The sequence below is a fragment of the Lacerta agilis genome, chromosome 10 (genome assembly GCF_009819535.1).
Source record: "Lacerta agilis isolate rLacAgi1 chromosome 10, rLacAgi1.pri, whole genome shotgun sequence".
In the NCBI taxonomy this organism is placed as follows: Eukaryota; Metazoa; Chordata; class Lepidosauria; order Squamata; family Lacertidae; genus Lacerta; species Lacerta agilis.
The window spans coordinates 921,433-937,516 of record NC_046321.1 but is presented as its reverse complement, the minus strand read 5'-3'; the positions used below and the strand labels follow the sequence as shown (position 1 = coordinate 937,516).

General features: G+C 56.1%; 2 protein-coding genes across 4 annotated transcripts in view; one reads left to right on the top strand and one right to left on the bottom strand.

Moving 5' to 3' along the window:
* The window catches only part of IMPDH1 (inosine monophosphate dehydrogenase 1), a 58,053-nt gene extending 52,851 nt beyond the window's left edge, over window positions 1–5,202 (top strand). For 2 of the 3 annotated variants that reach the window (XM_033162160.1, XM_033162159.1), the window contains exon 15: window positions 5,039–5,202. In XM_033162160.1, coding sequence (XP_033018051.1) covers window positions 5,039–5,060 — 22 coding nt within the window. In that variant the 3' untranslated portion in view covers window positions 5,061–5,202. The remainder of the gene's footprint in view (window positions 1–5,038) is intronic. The other variant, XM_033162161.1, reaches the window with a different exon arrangement.
* A 1,539-nt stretch (window positions 5,203–6,741) lies between these two features.
* Window positions 6,742–10,066, bottom strand: LOC117054032. Its single transcript, XM_033162471.1, has 2 exons — window positions 9,529–10,066; window positions 6,742–7,270 (listed from the first exon to the last, which is right to left on the bottom strand). Exons 1-2 carry the CDS (start codon window positions 10,064–10,066, stop codon window positions 6,894–6,896), a joined length of 915 nt encoding a protein of 304 aa, XP_033018362.1. The 3' UTR covers window positions 6,742–6,893.
* Window positions 10,067–16,084: the final 6,018 nt, after the last annotated feature.

Genomic DNA, 16,084 nt, shown 5'->3' with positions numbered 1-16,084 from the left:
ACTGATTCCCGGACCTCAGGTTAGGAAAGTGAGGCACCTGCTTTCTTCATGGGGTTTAGACCCCAAAGTAGCCTTTTTCCTGGCAGTTCCTGGAACCAGCTGCATAGCTGGGTCCCTCATTCATGGAAGGAATCGCCCCAACGTAGCTGGGAAAGGGAAAGGGACCCCTGACCATTAGGTCCAGTCGCGGCCGACTCTGGGGTTGCGGCGCTCATCTCGTGTTACTGGCCGAGGGAGTGGCGTACAGCTTCCGGGTCATGTGTCCAGCACGACTAAGCCGCTTCTGGCGAACCAGAGCAGCGCACGGAAACGCCGTTTACCTTCCCGCCAGAGCGGTACCTATTTATCTACTTGCACTTGATGTGCTTTCGAACTGCTAGGTGGGAAGGAGCTGGAACTGAGGAACGGGAGCTCACCCCGTCATTGCGGGGATTCAAACCGCCGACCTTCTGATCGACAAGCCCAAGGCTCTGTGTTTTAACCCACAGCGCCATCCGCGTCCCGCACAACACATTTGAGAGGCCATAAATTGTTTAATTAGACCAAGGCCTGGGAGAAGAGTAATGCTCTTGCCTGGTGCCTGGCATGGCCATTGTGATTAATCTAGAATTGTTCTGTAGATAGATGAAACAGGGTATCGGGAGACATTAATGAATATGAAAATTTGCCACCCGTGTCCCTAACCCAGCCTGAGCCGCCCCCCCCCCCCAAAGACCTGCTCTGTCTTTTTCTCTGCAAGAGTCCTCTTGCTGCCATGCTCTCCGCCCCACACACCCCATCTCCTTTTGCTCAAGAAGGCTGGGCCAGTTTAATATTGACAGTGAGCTGGGAATCGGGGGGGGGGGGGGCTCCTCCCAAGTCTGTGTGAAATGGATATTCACAGAGCCCTGGACACATTGGCTTTCTGGTTTGGGACTCCTCAGGTTTCTAGCCCTGGGGAGAAGTTTGGGGGCCAACCAAGGCCAGAATCAGGGACGCGGGTGGCACTGTGGTCTAAACCACAGAGCCTAGGGCTTGCTGATCAGAAGGTTGCCGGTTCGAATCCCTGCAACGGGGTGAGCTCCCGTTGCTCGGTCACAGCTCCTGCCCACCTAGCGGTTCGAAAGCACGTCAAAGTGCAAGTAGATAAATAGGTACCACTCTGGCAGGAAGGTAAACGGCGTTTCCGTGCGCTGCTCTGGTTCGCCAGAAGCGGCTTAGTCATGCTGGCCACGTGACCCAGAAGCTGTACGCCGGCTCCTTCAGCCAGTAAAGCGAGATGAGCGCCGCAACCCCAGAGTCGGACACGACTGGACCTAACGGTCAGGGGTCCCTTCACCTTTACCTTTAAGGCCAGAATTGCGGGGGAAGTGGTAGCCGACCTTCCCCGTGCCCCTTGGACCCCACCCCCAGTCCCCCCACCCCTCTCTTGTTCCAGTCCCATGGATCTTGCCCAGCAACCATTTCCTTCCTGAGTAATACAGAACAGATGGAGTCGTGCAACTTCATGGAATCATCTCCGAAAATGAGAAGGCTTTTTCACGAGTCTGGCTGGCAGACAGCTCTTTTTGGAGGGTGGGCTGGGGGTCATTTTCCTGGGCCCTGCCGCTGGTGGCCCCCTCACCAGAGAGAGGCAGAGGCCTCTTGGTTACCAGCCCAACTCCTGGCCAGGCACCCCACCCTCCATGTTCTCTAAAGCGGGGCATGGCCACATCTTATGTGAGAGGTTCGGTGTCTAGGGTTCCATGTGTAGCCTAAAATTGCGCATACCCAACAGGGTGGGGGGAGAGAGAGAGAACCCCCCGCACTCCCAGAGCCCACACACCAAGGGCTCTTTCCAGGCAAGCAAGGCGGGGAGCTTAAAAGCTCTTTTTGTGCCGGGTACCCCGAGTCAGAAAGAGCTTTTGCACGCTCTGCAGTGCTCTGGGGGCAAGACCCGCCAGGCGCGCCACCTCTGGGAGGCCAGGGGTTTTTGTGCGAGACTCTGCGGGGATTTCTGTGGCTCTGGGTTCGAATTCCTGCGAGCGCCACAGAGCCGCCCGTGCCCACACTCCCAAACAAGGCAGAGAGCTTAAAAGCTCTTCAGGTGCTAGGAAAACCCTGAGTGAACCCAGAGCACCCCCCCCCCCAAAAAAGAGCTTTTCCACTCTTTGTTTTGGTTGGATTTCTCATGCGCAATTACAGCCTTCCTGCCTCGAGCTGTGCGCGGTTGAAACAGCACAAGTTAAATGCACATTGGATGTGACGGGGGAACTTTGGCCCCTCGTTTCCCGGGGTGCAGCTCAATGTATTCCTGGGGTGCCTGTTTTGGAAGTTCTTCCCCTGCAGGGTCTGGGTGGGCATGTGGGGGGGGGTCGGGGAAAGGGGGGGGTCCAGCACTTCAACCGTTGCAGCAGATTCCTGTAACCTGGATGGTTTGGACTCCCGACAAAGAAGACCAGAAGAGCCTGCAGGATGAAGCCCGTGGCCCCTCTGGCAGAATTGGGTGCCTGCTTGGGCAAGGGGGGCCCCTGGGGACGTAGCAAAACATTAGAAACCCCCAGGCTTCCCTCGCCTTCCCTTCCACCTCAACCCCCCCCACCCCACCCAAAAAAATATTTGGCTTTCCATTTTGCAGCCTTGTCTGATCTGAAATCAAAGGCTTCTGAAAGACGAGGCTGGATCAGGCCCAAGGGGCCCCATCTAGTCCAGCCACCTGTCCTCACCACGGCCAACCAGGTGCCCCTCGTGGGTAACCAGCAAGCAGGATTCGAACACATTCCCCCCAGCAACTGGCATTCAGAAACATCGCTGCTTCCGACACTGGAGCCCGGTCGTTGTGGCTGGGGGCCATTGACTTTGTCTCATTCTCTTTTTAAGCCGTCGCGGCTTGTGGCGACCCCTGCCTCATGTGGCAGTGAGTTCCGCAGTTCACCTCCGCCCTGTTCCAGCCCTGGCTTTGGAGAGGCGAGGGGGGAATTCCAGCCAAGAGCACCCCTCCCTCCTAGATGTCGGCCGGCATAGGGCAGCCTTGTCCGCTCTCTCTCTCCCAGGCCCCTGCCCCCCCTTCTCGGCTGTGTCCCCTTTGCGTGTGGGTCGGAAGGCGAGGGGCCGAAGCTTTGTAGGGCCATAGAAGGGCCTGGGGGCTCTTGCCTAGTGCTGGCTTGGGAGCGGGACCCCCGGCAGGCGCTGGGGGGGGGGTGACGGGCAGGCGTAGCAGCCGCGGGGCTCCAGGCTTGGTGGCGGCAGCTCTGCTGGCGATGGTGTTTTTGGGGAGTGGGCTGCGCGCCTCTTGTGTGTCCTGGGCAGGAACACGTTGACCTTGTGACCTTCTCTCTCTCTCCTGCCCACGCCCATGGCCGCCTTCCTGTAGTTTTACGTTTCTGCCATGTAAGTAACTGGGGCGGGGAGTTCCGCAGGTCCGCCCCTGTCCCGCGTGTCTTGGATGTGGGCCAGCTGCTGCAGTCTTCCCCTCTGCTCTCCCCCGGGGCACTTTTGGGGGGGATAGTTAACAGCATCCCCTCTCAACTGGAAACCCCCCCCCCACTTCCCCCACCGCTTTTGCAAGCTCCCCCCCTGCTCTCCCCACACCAACCCCCCCCCCAAGATGGTGGATCTGCAATCAGCGTTTCAAGGCTGCTCTCCCCAGTCCCAGAAAAGCTTCCTTTTCTCTCACCCCCCCCCCCCGACTTCTGGGCTGCAGGGAATCGGGGCCCGGGGCCCTTTGGCAGAGTCCGTGGGGCAGGGAGGGGGATCCCTTTGTGCTCCTCTCTGCTGGGGCAGTTGCCCGGAGGCGAGGGCCGCAGGAGCAGCTGCCAGCTCCCCCCTGAGCCGAGTTCCACCTTTGGTCTGAGGATCCTGCCCTGGCCAGACCCCACGGTCAATCTCAGGCAATCCCGAGCAGAGGTCGGGGGGGGGGGGGCCCTGCCACGGATGCTTCAGCTGAGATTCCTGCGTCGCAGGGGGTTGGGCTGGATGACCCCTGGGGGTCCCTCCCAACCCTGGAGTGCTACTTCTGTATGGCGGGAACAACTAACCCCCCCCCCGATTCCCCGCTTTGCAGTGAAAACAAGGCCTGGGGGGGGGGCTGTTGGTCTTATTTTAGGGGAAGGGGGACCAGGATGGGCACCCACTGCCCGCCAGTCTTGCCCTTTGCCCCAGGGCTGCTTTGATGACCCGAAGGAACAGTGTGCTGCGCCTGCTGGCTCCCTAAAGGTCTGGGGGGGGGCAGGTGATGTCCTGGGCCCATGCGCCCCACGAAGGCCTCATCTGCCCCCTGGCGCCGCTTCTTTGCAAAGAGAGGCACAGCTGAGCCGATGCGGGTGGGGAAAGGGGGGAGTTCCAGCACCTTGCCGTTGGCCCCCGCCTTCAGCTGGGGGTTCCCTTCCGCACTCCCCACAGCTGCCTTGCGGGGGGGTTGGACTAGATGACCCGAGGGGTCCCTTCCTTCCAACTCTGATTCTGTGGCCCCGAGGCATCAGTCTCACTCCTGGCCTGCGGAGTTGGGGCTCTGAGGTTTCCGGCCCCCTTGTCTGCCTGGCTCCCCCCACCCCTCACCGCATTGCCTGGCTTCCTCCTCCCTCCTCCTCTCAGGCACCTTTCATGCCTTGCTGCCTCCCCAGAGTCTATGAGTTACCCTCCGTTTGGCGTTAGGCACCTGGGGGGGGGGGAACCCGGGAGCGATAAAGGTCCACTTCCAGTGGGGTGGGGGGGCTTTTTGGGGAGGGCGGGATCTTCAGGAGAATAAGCAGACCTTTTTCCTTGGCGCAGACTGTGCAGGTCTACCTGTTCCCTCCCGGGGGGGGGGTCCTTCTCCCCTGCCCCACCTCGAGGGGAAAGCAACCCTGGCGTGGGATGTGGGGCGACTCTGGCTCAGAAGCCACGCTCTCCAAGCGACCCCCAACTCCTGGTTTGGGGGGTCAGGCAGAATCTGGATGCTGCCGCCTGTCCTGCAGGGGGCGTTGGAGAGAACGGGGGCCTGCCTCAAAGGGGGTTGGGCTAGATGACCCCCCGGGCCCCTTTCCGACGCTTCGATTCCATAACCCCCGCGCCTGACGCCTCCTTTCCCCTCCCTCCGCAGTTACGAGAAGCGGCTGTACTGAGGACGGATTCCGGAGCAGCGGCGCCCAGCGAGCGGCCCCCACCGTCCCGGCCCCCGTCGCCCGCTGCCGGCGCACCTGAAGGGGCGGGCTCACCTGGCCGCCGCCACCCCCCCTCCGGCCTCTCAGGCCGCGCTGGCAGGCAAAGACTTGCACTACGAACCACCTGGCTGGCGCCAGAGCCGTCGGCCGCCCTCCTCTCCGTCTCGTTCTGTCCATCTCTCTCTCTCTCTCTGCCCCAGCGCTGGAGGGGGGCCACTGACTCTCCCCACCACGGGCAGGACCTGCTGGCAGCCTCACGGATCTCTGCAGGAAGTCGGGGGGGAGGGACGGCGTGACACCCCCTCCATGCTTGTCCTTAAGGGCCCGCTCCCCTCCCACTGGGGCAGAGTTGAGGGGAGGGGGGGCTAGTGGTGTGGGAGCCAGGATCCTGGGACCAGGTGCCTCCCCCCACCCCAAATTGGGTTGCCCAAATTCCCAGAGGCTGTTGGGGCCGAGGGGCTGCCCCCCTTCCCCTCTCAGCGGCCAGACACCCCCATCCCAGCCAGGCTTGCTGGGGTGCCCACTTTCCCTACTGATGTTAATTTGGGGGGGCAGAAGGGGGAGAGCCAGGGAAACATCCCCAGGGGACTCTACCTGCACCCCATCTCATCTCAGGACCCTCGGGAGGTTGGTGCAGTCGGGGGCAGCTGCACTCGGGGGGGGGGGCACTGAGGCATTTGGTGTGGGGGGGGCACAGCCTCTCTCTTAAAGCCTGTCACGATGGCAGATGGGGCCGCATCCTGCCCCCTTTGGGTCTCGTTCCTGCCAAGCAACAGGGGTGGCAGACCCCCGCCCTCCTCTTGGCCGCTGGGGGGTGGGTGGCAGCTGCTGCTGCTGCTGCTGGCCAGAGCCCGGCTGGATCTTGGGGGGCTCCTTCAGAGTTGCACCCCCTCCCTCCCCCCTCGCCTAAAGGCTGTAACTCTTGCGCATGCTCAAGGTCTCCTCTTGTGTCACTGTGTATTATTAAAGAATAATAAAGCTACGGAGCATCGTTTAATGGTCTGGCGTGAGGAACGCAAGAAAAACCTCGCTGGATCCGGCCCATGGGGGCTCCGAGCAACCCAGCCTCCTGTCTGCACATGTGTGTGGGGGGGAGCCCATCACTGGATCTGAGCACAACAGCAACCCCCGCTTCCCATAATTTCCAGCATTCAGAAGCCATCCTGGGGGGGGGGGAGCCCTCGAGAGCCCTCTCCTCCTCCACGAACTTCTCCCAATTCCCTTTGGAAGCCATCCATTCCTGCAGCAGCGAGTTCCGCAGATCCCTCTCCTCCACGCATCGGTCCAAGCCCCTCTTTCGGAAGCCATCCGGGGTGGTGGGGGGTCCCTCGGTCTAACCGGCGTGCCCTCTGCTTCCCCCTCCCAATGACTCAAGATGCAGGGCAGATTTATTGGGGGGAGACTTTGCGTTGTCCACTTCCCCCCATTGCAATCTCGGCTTCCCAGCTTCCGCTGCTGCTGTTTAGAAGACCCCACAACTGTAGCAGGGCGGGGGCACGGCCTTGCTGCCTGCCCTCCCTCTGCTGGTGGCAATTCAGCTCCATGCCACCCATCCATGGCACCTACTTCCTGGGTGCTTCCATTGCAACTGGCTGCAGCGCTCAAAGTGAGGTTTTTTTGGGGGGGGGGAGTGTTGCTCCATTGTGACCCCCAACTCCAGCCCCCCTCCCGGTTGCAGCCTCCTGGAGTGGCTCTGGCGAACGGGCCTTTCGCCTCCGTGCCCGCCGCGGGGGTGGCAGCGGCGATGTCTTCCTCCTCGGCTGGTTCGTGGCTCCCCCTCTTCCTTCTCCCGCGCTAAAGTTTCGCCTGGAGTCCGGAGGCGGGCAGGAGGCGCAGCTGCTGCAGGAAAGCGCCCAGGGCCCGTGCGTATTCCTGGGGGTAGAGGCGCAGGTGCTGCGCATGGCGAGAGACCGGCCACTCCTGCACCTGGACGCGGATGCCCAGCGCCCGCCAGGCGCCCAGCAGCTGCTGCATCGTGCGGGCGTCGCTCAGCGGGTCGTTGTGGCAGAAGAAGACCAGCACGGGGCAGCGGACGGGCGGGTGGTGGAAGGCGCCCAGGGCGGCCTCGTAGTGCGCTACGGTGCACGGGCGGAAGAGGCGGAAGTACAGCAGGGCGCCTCCGCGGAGGAGAGGCTGGACGGCCGCCGAGGAGCTGGTCATCCTGGCCACACCTGGGGGGGGGAGAAGGCAGCTCAAGCACCCCAGGTTTTTTGGGGGGGGACAGGAGATGGACACGCGGGAGGGAAGGTGCCAAAGACCAGGGCAGCAGCACTGTGTGGTCTCTGCTGTGCAGGATTCTGCGCATGGGCAGGAACAGCCTGACCCATCAAGGCCAGTGCTCTGTTCCTGGCAGTGCCAGGCAGATGCCAGCTGGTAATTTCATGAGCAGAGCAGCCTTGGCTGCCGCTGGGTCTGTATCATCATCATCATCAATTTTATACATTTCAATAATTTTACAATCATTTTAACATTTCAAAACTTGACTTCTTTCCCCCTCTTCATGCGGTTCCTTAAATTTATTTTTAATATTTTCCTCCGGGTCTGTCTCTGGCAGAGATAGACTTCCTCTGAACAAGGAGGTTCCACCTATATAGCAGGTCTTTTGTTATTGTCACTTCAGAATTATAGAGTTGTAAAGGACAACCCCCCCCCCAAAAAAAGGGTCGCCTGACTCCCCACAATGCAGGAATTATGATTTTTATCCATCAATTTATTTATTACCTGCCCTCCACACCGAGGTCCCAGGCTGGGTTACAGCGGTCAAAGCACAACATAAAAAATGGTTTAAAACAAAAGCAAGCTGCGTCCGAAAAACACACGTAAAGTGACAAAAGCCAGAGCAGAGGTGTGTCTTCGGGATCTGGAAGCTGTGCAATGAAATCGCCAGATGCGCTTCTCTGCAAAAGGAGGTCCACAGCCTAGGGGCCACCACAGACAAGGCCCCGTCCTCCTGGGCAGAGAGGCGGCCAAGAGGACGTTCTCTTGACTAAGGGGCACTGATAACCTTTGCTTACCAGGTCTAGGGAGGGAGAGAGAGAGACTTAGGAAAAGCCCACTGACATGGTAAATAAACTCAAATCGGGTCCCATGGGGCAGGTTTGGATGGGCATGAAAAGGCACCTGAAATCTATCGGCTTAGAAAACCCGAAAAGTCCAGAAAATTCAAGACGTGAATAATCTTTACGGGTAGCGGCTATAGTATACCACTGCGGAAAGTGCATTTTAAACCCATCAAAAGTGCCAGCCTCGGAGGGCATAGAGAGGAGAGACCCCGTGGCCAGTATCCCTCGACAGCCCTCTCTTCCTCCATGAATTGGTCTCATCCTCTTCTAAAGCCACAAAGGCCAGTGCCAGAAATTTTATTGTCAGTTAACTCTCTTTTTCCGCTTTGTGAATTTATGCATTTAAGACTAGGTTGGTAATACTGAATTCTCTGCCTGCCCAATTGCTGGTTGTCATTTTTGACGTACAGTGGTATCTTGGTTCTCAAATGCCTTGGTACTCAAACGTTTTCGATGTTTTGTTTTTTTTGGAAGCCGAACGTCCAATGCGGCTGTCAGCTATTGTTTCCTGGGCGCCTGCACCAATCAGAAGCCGTGCCTTGGTTTCCGAACATTTCGGAAGTCAAACAGATGTCCGGAACGGATTAAGTTTGGCGCTTTGTTTTTGCTACTTATTTTGCGTTTTTGTTTTTGAGGCTTTTTCGGTTAATTTGTTTGTGTGACTGTTTGGAACCCAGTTCAGCTACTGATTGATTGTGTGACTGCGGAAATGGATAAAAGTCCCCCATCCAAACAATGACTTATCATCAGTACAGGTAAGAAAATTAAAATAATCTACAATACTGTTATTTATTTTATAGTACAGTGGTACCTCGCTAGACGAAAAACTCGCTAGACGAAAGGCATTCGCTAACGAAAGGGTGACTCGCAAGACGAATTTCCCTATGGCCGCGACCCGCAAAATGAAAACGTTTTGCGGTTTTGTTTTGTTTGTTTCGTAAAACCGCGCTTCCTCCGACCGTGCTTCGCAAGAGGAAATTTCCACTATATGACAACACAAGTGGAATGAATTAATTTCGTCTTGCGAGGCACCACTGTACAGTACATCGATTACTGGTTTCATTTTATGGATCTGTGGTCTCGTTAGATAGTAAAATTCATGTTAGGGGTTGCTTTTAAAAGTCTGGAACGGATTAATCTGCTTTGCATTCCTTTCTATGGGAAAGCGCGCCTTGGTTTTGGAACGGACTAAGTTTGGGAACCAAGATACCACTGTATTCTGAATTCTGCGTGTTGGTGTTTCGAATGTCGGCTGTGAGCCGCTTTTGGGCACGGCCCATGGTTCGAAAGAGGCCAGCTTGCAAAGCCCTCCCGCCCACCGCTTCCTCCCCACCCCGGGGGCCCCACGCGTGACCGACACTGCTCACCCTGCGCCATATTCTCCAGGCTCCCTGCGACCAGGCTGTCGTAGACGCAGCCGCAAATCCTCTCTCCGACGCCGGCGTGCCGCTCGGGGTGTCTGGCGAGGTGCACCATCATCTGGGCGAAGGTGTACCCTCCGATGGAGAAGGCGTGGATGAGGAGGGGCTGGGTGCCCAGGGCCTTGCCCTCCCCGAGGAGCCCCAGCAGCTGCTCCGCGTACGCCAGGCCCCACCGCGGCCACAGGAAGTGGCCCAGGCTGCTCTCGGCCACCAGCACGGCCCAGCCGCGGCCCAGGTAGAGGGAGAGGTACTTGGCCAGGGCGCCGGGCCGGGCGCCAAACCAGGGCAGCAGCAGGACGAGGGGCTGCGAGTCGGCGAAGGTGCCCACAGGCCGGTACAGGCAGATATTGCGCGAGACGGGCGTCACGGCCGTGCTAGGTGGCAGGGAAGCATGGCTCGCTTCCGGGCTGCCTGCAGACGGGTCCTCCGGCGAGACGCCTTCGGGGCTGATGTGAGGGGGGCCCTCGGTTCCCGTGGGAGGCATCGCAAGCGCCGCTCCTGCAAGGTCTGCCGCCCGCACTTCGCCCGGGGGGGTCAGGCAGCTCTGGAAGATGTCAAAGGGCCAGAGGCTTTTTTACTAGGAATTTTAAGTGCACAGATATTTATGTATGCGACGACAGCAGCGAGGATACTACTGGATAGAAGTCCCGGCCAGAAAGAAATGGCTGATGAAGATGATGGACTATGCGGAAATGGCGAAAAATGACAGGGAAAATAAGAAACCAGGAAGAGAGGGAATTTAATAAGGAATGGGGGGGGGGAATTACAATGTACTTAAGAGAACACTGCAAACAACTAAAAACTTTGGCAGGATTTGAGTGACTCTTGTATTGTACTAAAAGCTAAGGTAAAAAATGATTATTTAAGAAATATAGAGAAAATATGTGAGGCGGTTGAAAAAAATTGAGAATGGAAACTGCTAACTGCTGCTAGTGTCTAATGTTTGAATTTAAATGTGTAGTGTAAAGCTGAATAAAAAAGATTTTTTATTTTTTTTAAAAAGGAAAATGTCAAAGGGGCACCCGAGAAGATTTTTGGACAAGGATTGTATCGTTGTCGTCTGCCACTGGGGGCAACATCTTGGACCGGCCCCCGTGTTTTTATTGTAATTATCTGTAAGAATAGAAGACCCAAAGGAGAGCCTGTACTGGATCAGGCCAATGGCCCACCTAGTCCAGCTTCCTCTTCTCATAGGCGCTGAATGGTTGCCTATGGGAAACCTGCAAGCAGGATTTGAACTCAAGATACCTCTCCCTCCCAGGGTCTTTAGCAACTGGCATTCAGGAGTACTCCTGCCTCCGGCCGTGGAGGTAGAGCATAGATCCTGGCTCAAAGTCATCCATACTCCTCTCCTCCTCCACGAACTTGTCTGAACCTCTTTTGGTGGCCATCGCCGCCTCCTGTGGGAGGGAGTTCCACGGTTTAACTAGATCCTTCATTTGATCTGCCCTGCATCTTCCAACCTTCAACTTCATCCGATGCCTCAGAATGCCAGTCTAGGACCTGGGAGAGACCAGGGTTCAAATCCCCACTCCAGCACGAAGCTTGATGGATGACCTTGGGCCTCTCAGCCTAGCCTACCTCACAGGGTGGTTGTGCAGATTAAATGAGGAGGTTGCGGAATCACGGATATAAACGCAATCATGCAATAATATATTATCCTGTCTGTATCTGACCAGATAGATAGATAGATAGATAGATAGATAGATAGATAGATAGATGAGAGAGAGATGCTTCAGGGTGTTTTATGAGGAACACAATTCCGAAAGGAAACCAACAAGAAATCCATTCCTAGAACAAGCAAGAGAGCCAGCAAAGGAAACTCCGAAGGCAAGAACAAGAGGATTGGGAAAGGGCACAGCTCAGAAATTCTCTGGAATTGCAGGAAGTGCGCAATTGCAGAGGGAGGGATAGGGAAGAGAGGCCACCCAGGGGAACTTCCTGGGGGGAACGGGACACTCCGCCGCCCCCTCCCGACCTGATCCTGATCCGCTGTGTTTCCATGGGAACAGGGACCGGGACCAACCCTCCTCCCTGCCCCCTGCCTGACCTTAATGCTCTAAATCTCTCCAGAAAGCAGGAGGTGGCAAGGAGCCAACAGGAGCAGAAAGGGAGAGAATACACCCCCCCTGTGTCTCCCTGTGCCCCATGAGCCCCCCACCACCCATTGGGGACCACCTGCATCTTTCTCCCCCCCCCTTCTCTGCATCACGGGGCACCCCAAGTTCTGCTTACCTCCTGTGCACACACAGGAGAGGGGGTGGGGAGCTTTAATCTGCAAGCAAAGTTGGGTTGATTAATTACACAAATTAACCGATTGATTGAAGCATGCAGCCCTAAATAGAAACGTTGTGCTTTTTCTCCCCTACCGGCATGAGCAAGCCCTAATTGCTCATTCCTCCTTGAAGGGCTGCCCTGTTTATCTCTCCCTAGGAAAGGATCTCGTCCCCCGTTTTGGATGGATGCGCATTCCGGTGAAGATTACTTCCTAGGTCGGTCATTCTTGCACATTTCTCCCAAAAAATCAAGAAAGGCACCGTGAACAGGAAAAAAGGAGAAACAAGTTGGTCATCCAGGCAAGGCACTCAGAATAGTAGAGTTGAAGGGAACCCCGTGGGGCCATCTAGTCTGCCCCCTGCGATGAAGGGATCTCAATGAGCACAGATAGATCTGGCCTCTGCTAAAAACCTCCGAGGAAGGAAAGTCCGCCACCATCTCAGGGAGCCTGTTCCGCTCAGAATGTTCTTCCTGATGTTTATGTTCTATAAACATCAGGAAGAACATTCAGAGTCATCCTAGTAGCACCTTAGAGACCAACCAAGTTTGTTATTGGTATGAGCTTTGGTGTGCATGCACACGAAAGCTCATACCAACAACAAACTTAGTTGGTCTCTAAGGTGCTACTGGAAGGAATTTTTATTTAAAAAAAATTGTTTCGACTATGGCAGACCAAGGGACATGGGTGGCACTGTGGGTTAAACCACAGAGCCTAGGGCTTGCTGATTGGAAGGTCGGCGATTTGAATCCCCATGACGGGGTGAGCTCCCATTGCTCAGTCCCTGCTCCTGCCAACCTAGCAGTTCAAAAGCACACCAAAAGTGCAATAATAATAATAATAATAATAATAATAATAATAATAATAATAATAATAATTTATTATTTATACCCCACCCATCTGGCTGGGTCTCCCCGGCCACTCTGGGCGGCCTCCAACAAATACTAAAATACAACACAAAGTCACAAATTAAAAACTTCCCTAAACAGGGCTGCCTTCAGGTATTTTCTAAATGACAGGTAGTTGTTTATCTCCTTGGCCTGTGATGGGAGGGCGTTCCACAGGGCGGGCGCCACTACCGAGAAGGCCCTCTGTCTGGTTCCCTGTAGCTTTGCTTCTCGCAGTGAGGGAACCGCCAGAAGGCCCTCTGCGCTGGATCTCAAGTAGATAAATAGGTACCGCTCCAGCTGGAAGGTAAAAGGCGGTTCCGTGCGCTGCTCTGGTTCGCCAGAAGTGGTTTAGTCATGCTGGCCACATGACCCAGAAGCTGTACACCGGCTCCCTCGGCCAATAAAGCAAGATGAGTGCTGCAACCCCAGAGTCGTCCACGACTGGACCTAATGGTCAGGGGTCCCTTTACCTTTATGGCAGACCAACACGGCTACCTACCTGTATTCGGAGTCATGACATACCAAGTATGTCATGACATTCTGATTGACATACTAAGATATACAGCCAGTTTAAAATTGGGTTAAGAACCTGTGGGACACGTTTATCTCTCTGGGCGCAAAGTCCACGGGAAGAATGAGGAAGGGCAGATCTGAGGGGCGGCCGCTCTGTACACCAAAGAGGAGAGTCCAGAGAGTCCAACGAGCCAGAAATCCCCAGGAGGAGTTGAGAGCAGCCTTCTGGATCAGGCCAAATCTAGCCCAAAATCCTGTTCTCACAACGGTTGACCTGTGGGAAACCAGCTAGCAAAATCTGAACACATGAGCCCTCTCCCCTCCTGCGATTTCCAGCAACTAGGGGAGCCGTTATGGCTGGTATCCCTCGATAGCCCCCTCCTCCTTCTCCGTGAATTTGTCTGTTCCTCTTTTAAAGCCCCCCCTGCCCGCCCCCCCACTCTCCTACCTCACAGGGTTGTCACAAGAGGAATCCATCACAATAGAGCACTTTGTACGCCCAGCAGCAGCAGCAGCAGCAGCTCCCCAGGCTGGCAAGAGCGACGAGGGCTGGATCAAGGCACGCAGAGTCTGGGTCACAGAGGAACGGTCCAGTCTCCCAGTCGCTATGGAGACCCCCTGGCACTGTGCCCCACCTCCCTCTCCAGAGTCAGGCCAGACCTGGAGGTGCCAGGAGCTGGCTGGTGCCTGTCGGAGCCAAAGCCCTGCTCGGGGGGCAAAAGGAAATAGAATGGGCGGGGGGAGCTGTTGGTCACAGGTGAGCACAGGATCACCCAGGCCTGGCATCAGTTGGCACCCTTTCATAATGAGGAGAAAACCACAGTGCACAAAAGGTTAAACTACTTACAGGGCTTAAAATTTGTATCGCCTTTTAGGTTTCTGGGTTAGACTTGCCGAAACAGGAATGTTTTTAGCAGGTGCCAAACAGAATACAGTGGTGCCTCGGTTAACGAACTTAATCCATTCTGGAAGTGCATTCTTAAACCAAAACCGTTCTTCAACCGAGGTGCACTTTCCCTAATGAGGCCTCCCGCCCAGGCACGGAGGAAGCCGCCCAGCTACCCGGGGCAGCAAACCCGGAAGCACCCGGGGGGCATGGTTTCGCTCCCAGCACGCTGTGCCTGTGCGCTGGCAGTGGTGTGCTGCCAGCAGGCGAGCCCCGGACGGGCTTGCTTGGGGCCTGCCGGTGGCGCACAGTGCTCCAAGCAAGCCCGTCCGGGCGGAGGCGAGCCAGGGAGGGGCACCCAGAGTGTCACCCTCTCCAGGGTGGTACCCGGGGCTCCTCGCCCCCTTCGCCCCCCCTCCCTACGCCACTGCTCCCGCTGCCAGCGCCCTTCCACCGTTTGCATTCTGTTCTTAGACCGAGGTAGAGTTCTCAAACCAGGAGACTTTTTCCAGTTTTGCAGTTTGTAAACCGAATTGTTCTTAAACTGGATTGTTCTTAAGCCGAGGTACCACTGTACAGTGAAAGATCTTGCTTGATATCAATAGGCAGGGGGTTCCAAAGGAACGGGTCTCATTTGGCCCCTGCAGTAGTGCCAATTCCTTCAATCGGAGCAGTCAAGTGGGCACAACTGGGGGGCAAGGTGATCTTGTAAGTAAACCGGTGCCAAGCAGTTGAGGGCTTTCTATACTAAGAGTAACAGCTTGAACTTGGCCCGGAGGCAAATTGGCAGCCGCTGCAGATCTCTGAGCGCCTGTGCTCAGTCAGTAGAGCTTGAGACTCTGGAATCTCAGGGTCGTGGGTTCAATCCCCATGTTGGGCAAAAGATTCCCGCACTGCCGGGGGTTGGCCTAGATCAGGCTTCCTCAACCTCAGCCCTTCAGATGTTTTTGTCCTACAACTCCCATGATCCCTAGCTAGCAGGGCCGGTGGTCAGGGACGATGGGAACTGTAGTCTCAAAACATCTGTAGGGCCGAGGTTGAGGAAGCCTGAGCTAGAAGACTCACGTGGTCCCTTCCAACTCTTTAAGTCCATTCTACACTGACAAGGTCTTGCTCTTGTCAGCAATCGCGCTGCAGCATTCTGCGAAGACTGCACAGAGCGCCTTGCAGTTTTGACTGCTGCCTGTCGTTCTAAGAAGGGGGTTTGCTGTGGATTCGCTGGTGGAATGTGTGCTACAAAGCTCTTCAAATAACCCATATTTTCACTTCCCTAAATGAAGCCCTTGAAGCTATCAGGACATCCTAGACCTTTCCCCTGTTTATCGATTCCGGAGGAACAGAGCCGTTCTCCTCCTCCTCCTCCTCTCTCGATGTCTACATGCAGCATCGTATCAGAAACGCATAAGCCCAGCTCAGGTCCCAAAGGTGACCCCTGCTATTTTTAAGCAGGGTAGTTCCTGCAGATGCTTTGCTCTGAGACCGTCCTTCCCTCAAAACACAACAAGCCTTCGGTTCTTCAAATTACAAGAAAGGAGATTCTGCCTCAAGAATCTCAGATGGCGAGAGCTGCTGGACAGGGGAGCAGTCTCTCCCTCAGAAGCTGGTGGGCTTTCCATGGAGGTTTTTAAGCAGAGGTCAGGTGGCCATCTGTCCAGGATACTTTAGCTGTGCTTCCTGCACTGCATGGGGTTGGACTAGATGACTCTTGGGGTTCCCTTCCATCTACAGTTCTATGGTCCTAGGGCCACCCACCTCCCCAGATAGCGCATGCCAGGCCAGCAACCCCCTACCTGATTAAGTACAACCAATTTGCACCGCCAGGTAAGCACAGCCAGCCCCACCTCCTCCACCCCAACACACACCTGAGATCCGCAGGTAGACCTGGGGGTGGGGGGTTTGAGCTTCGATCTTCCTCTCTACAAAAACAGTGGGGAAGTG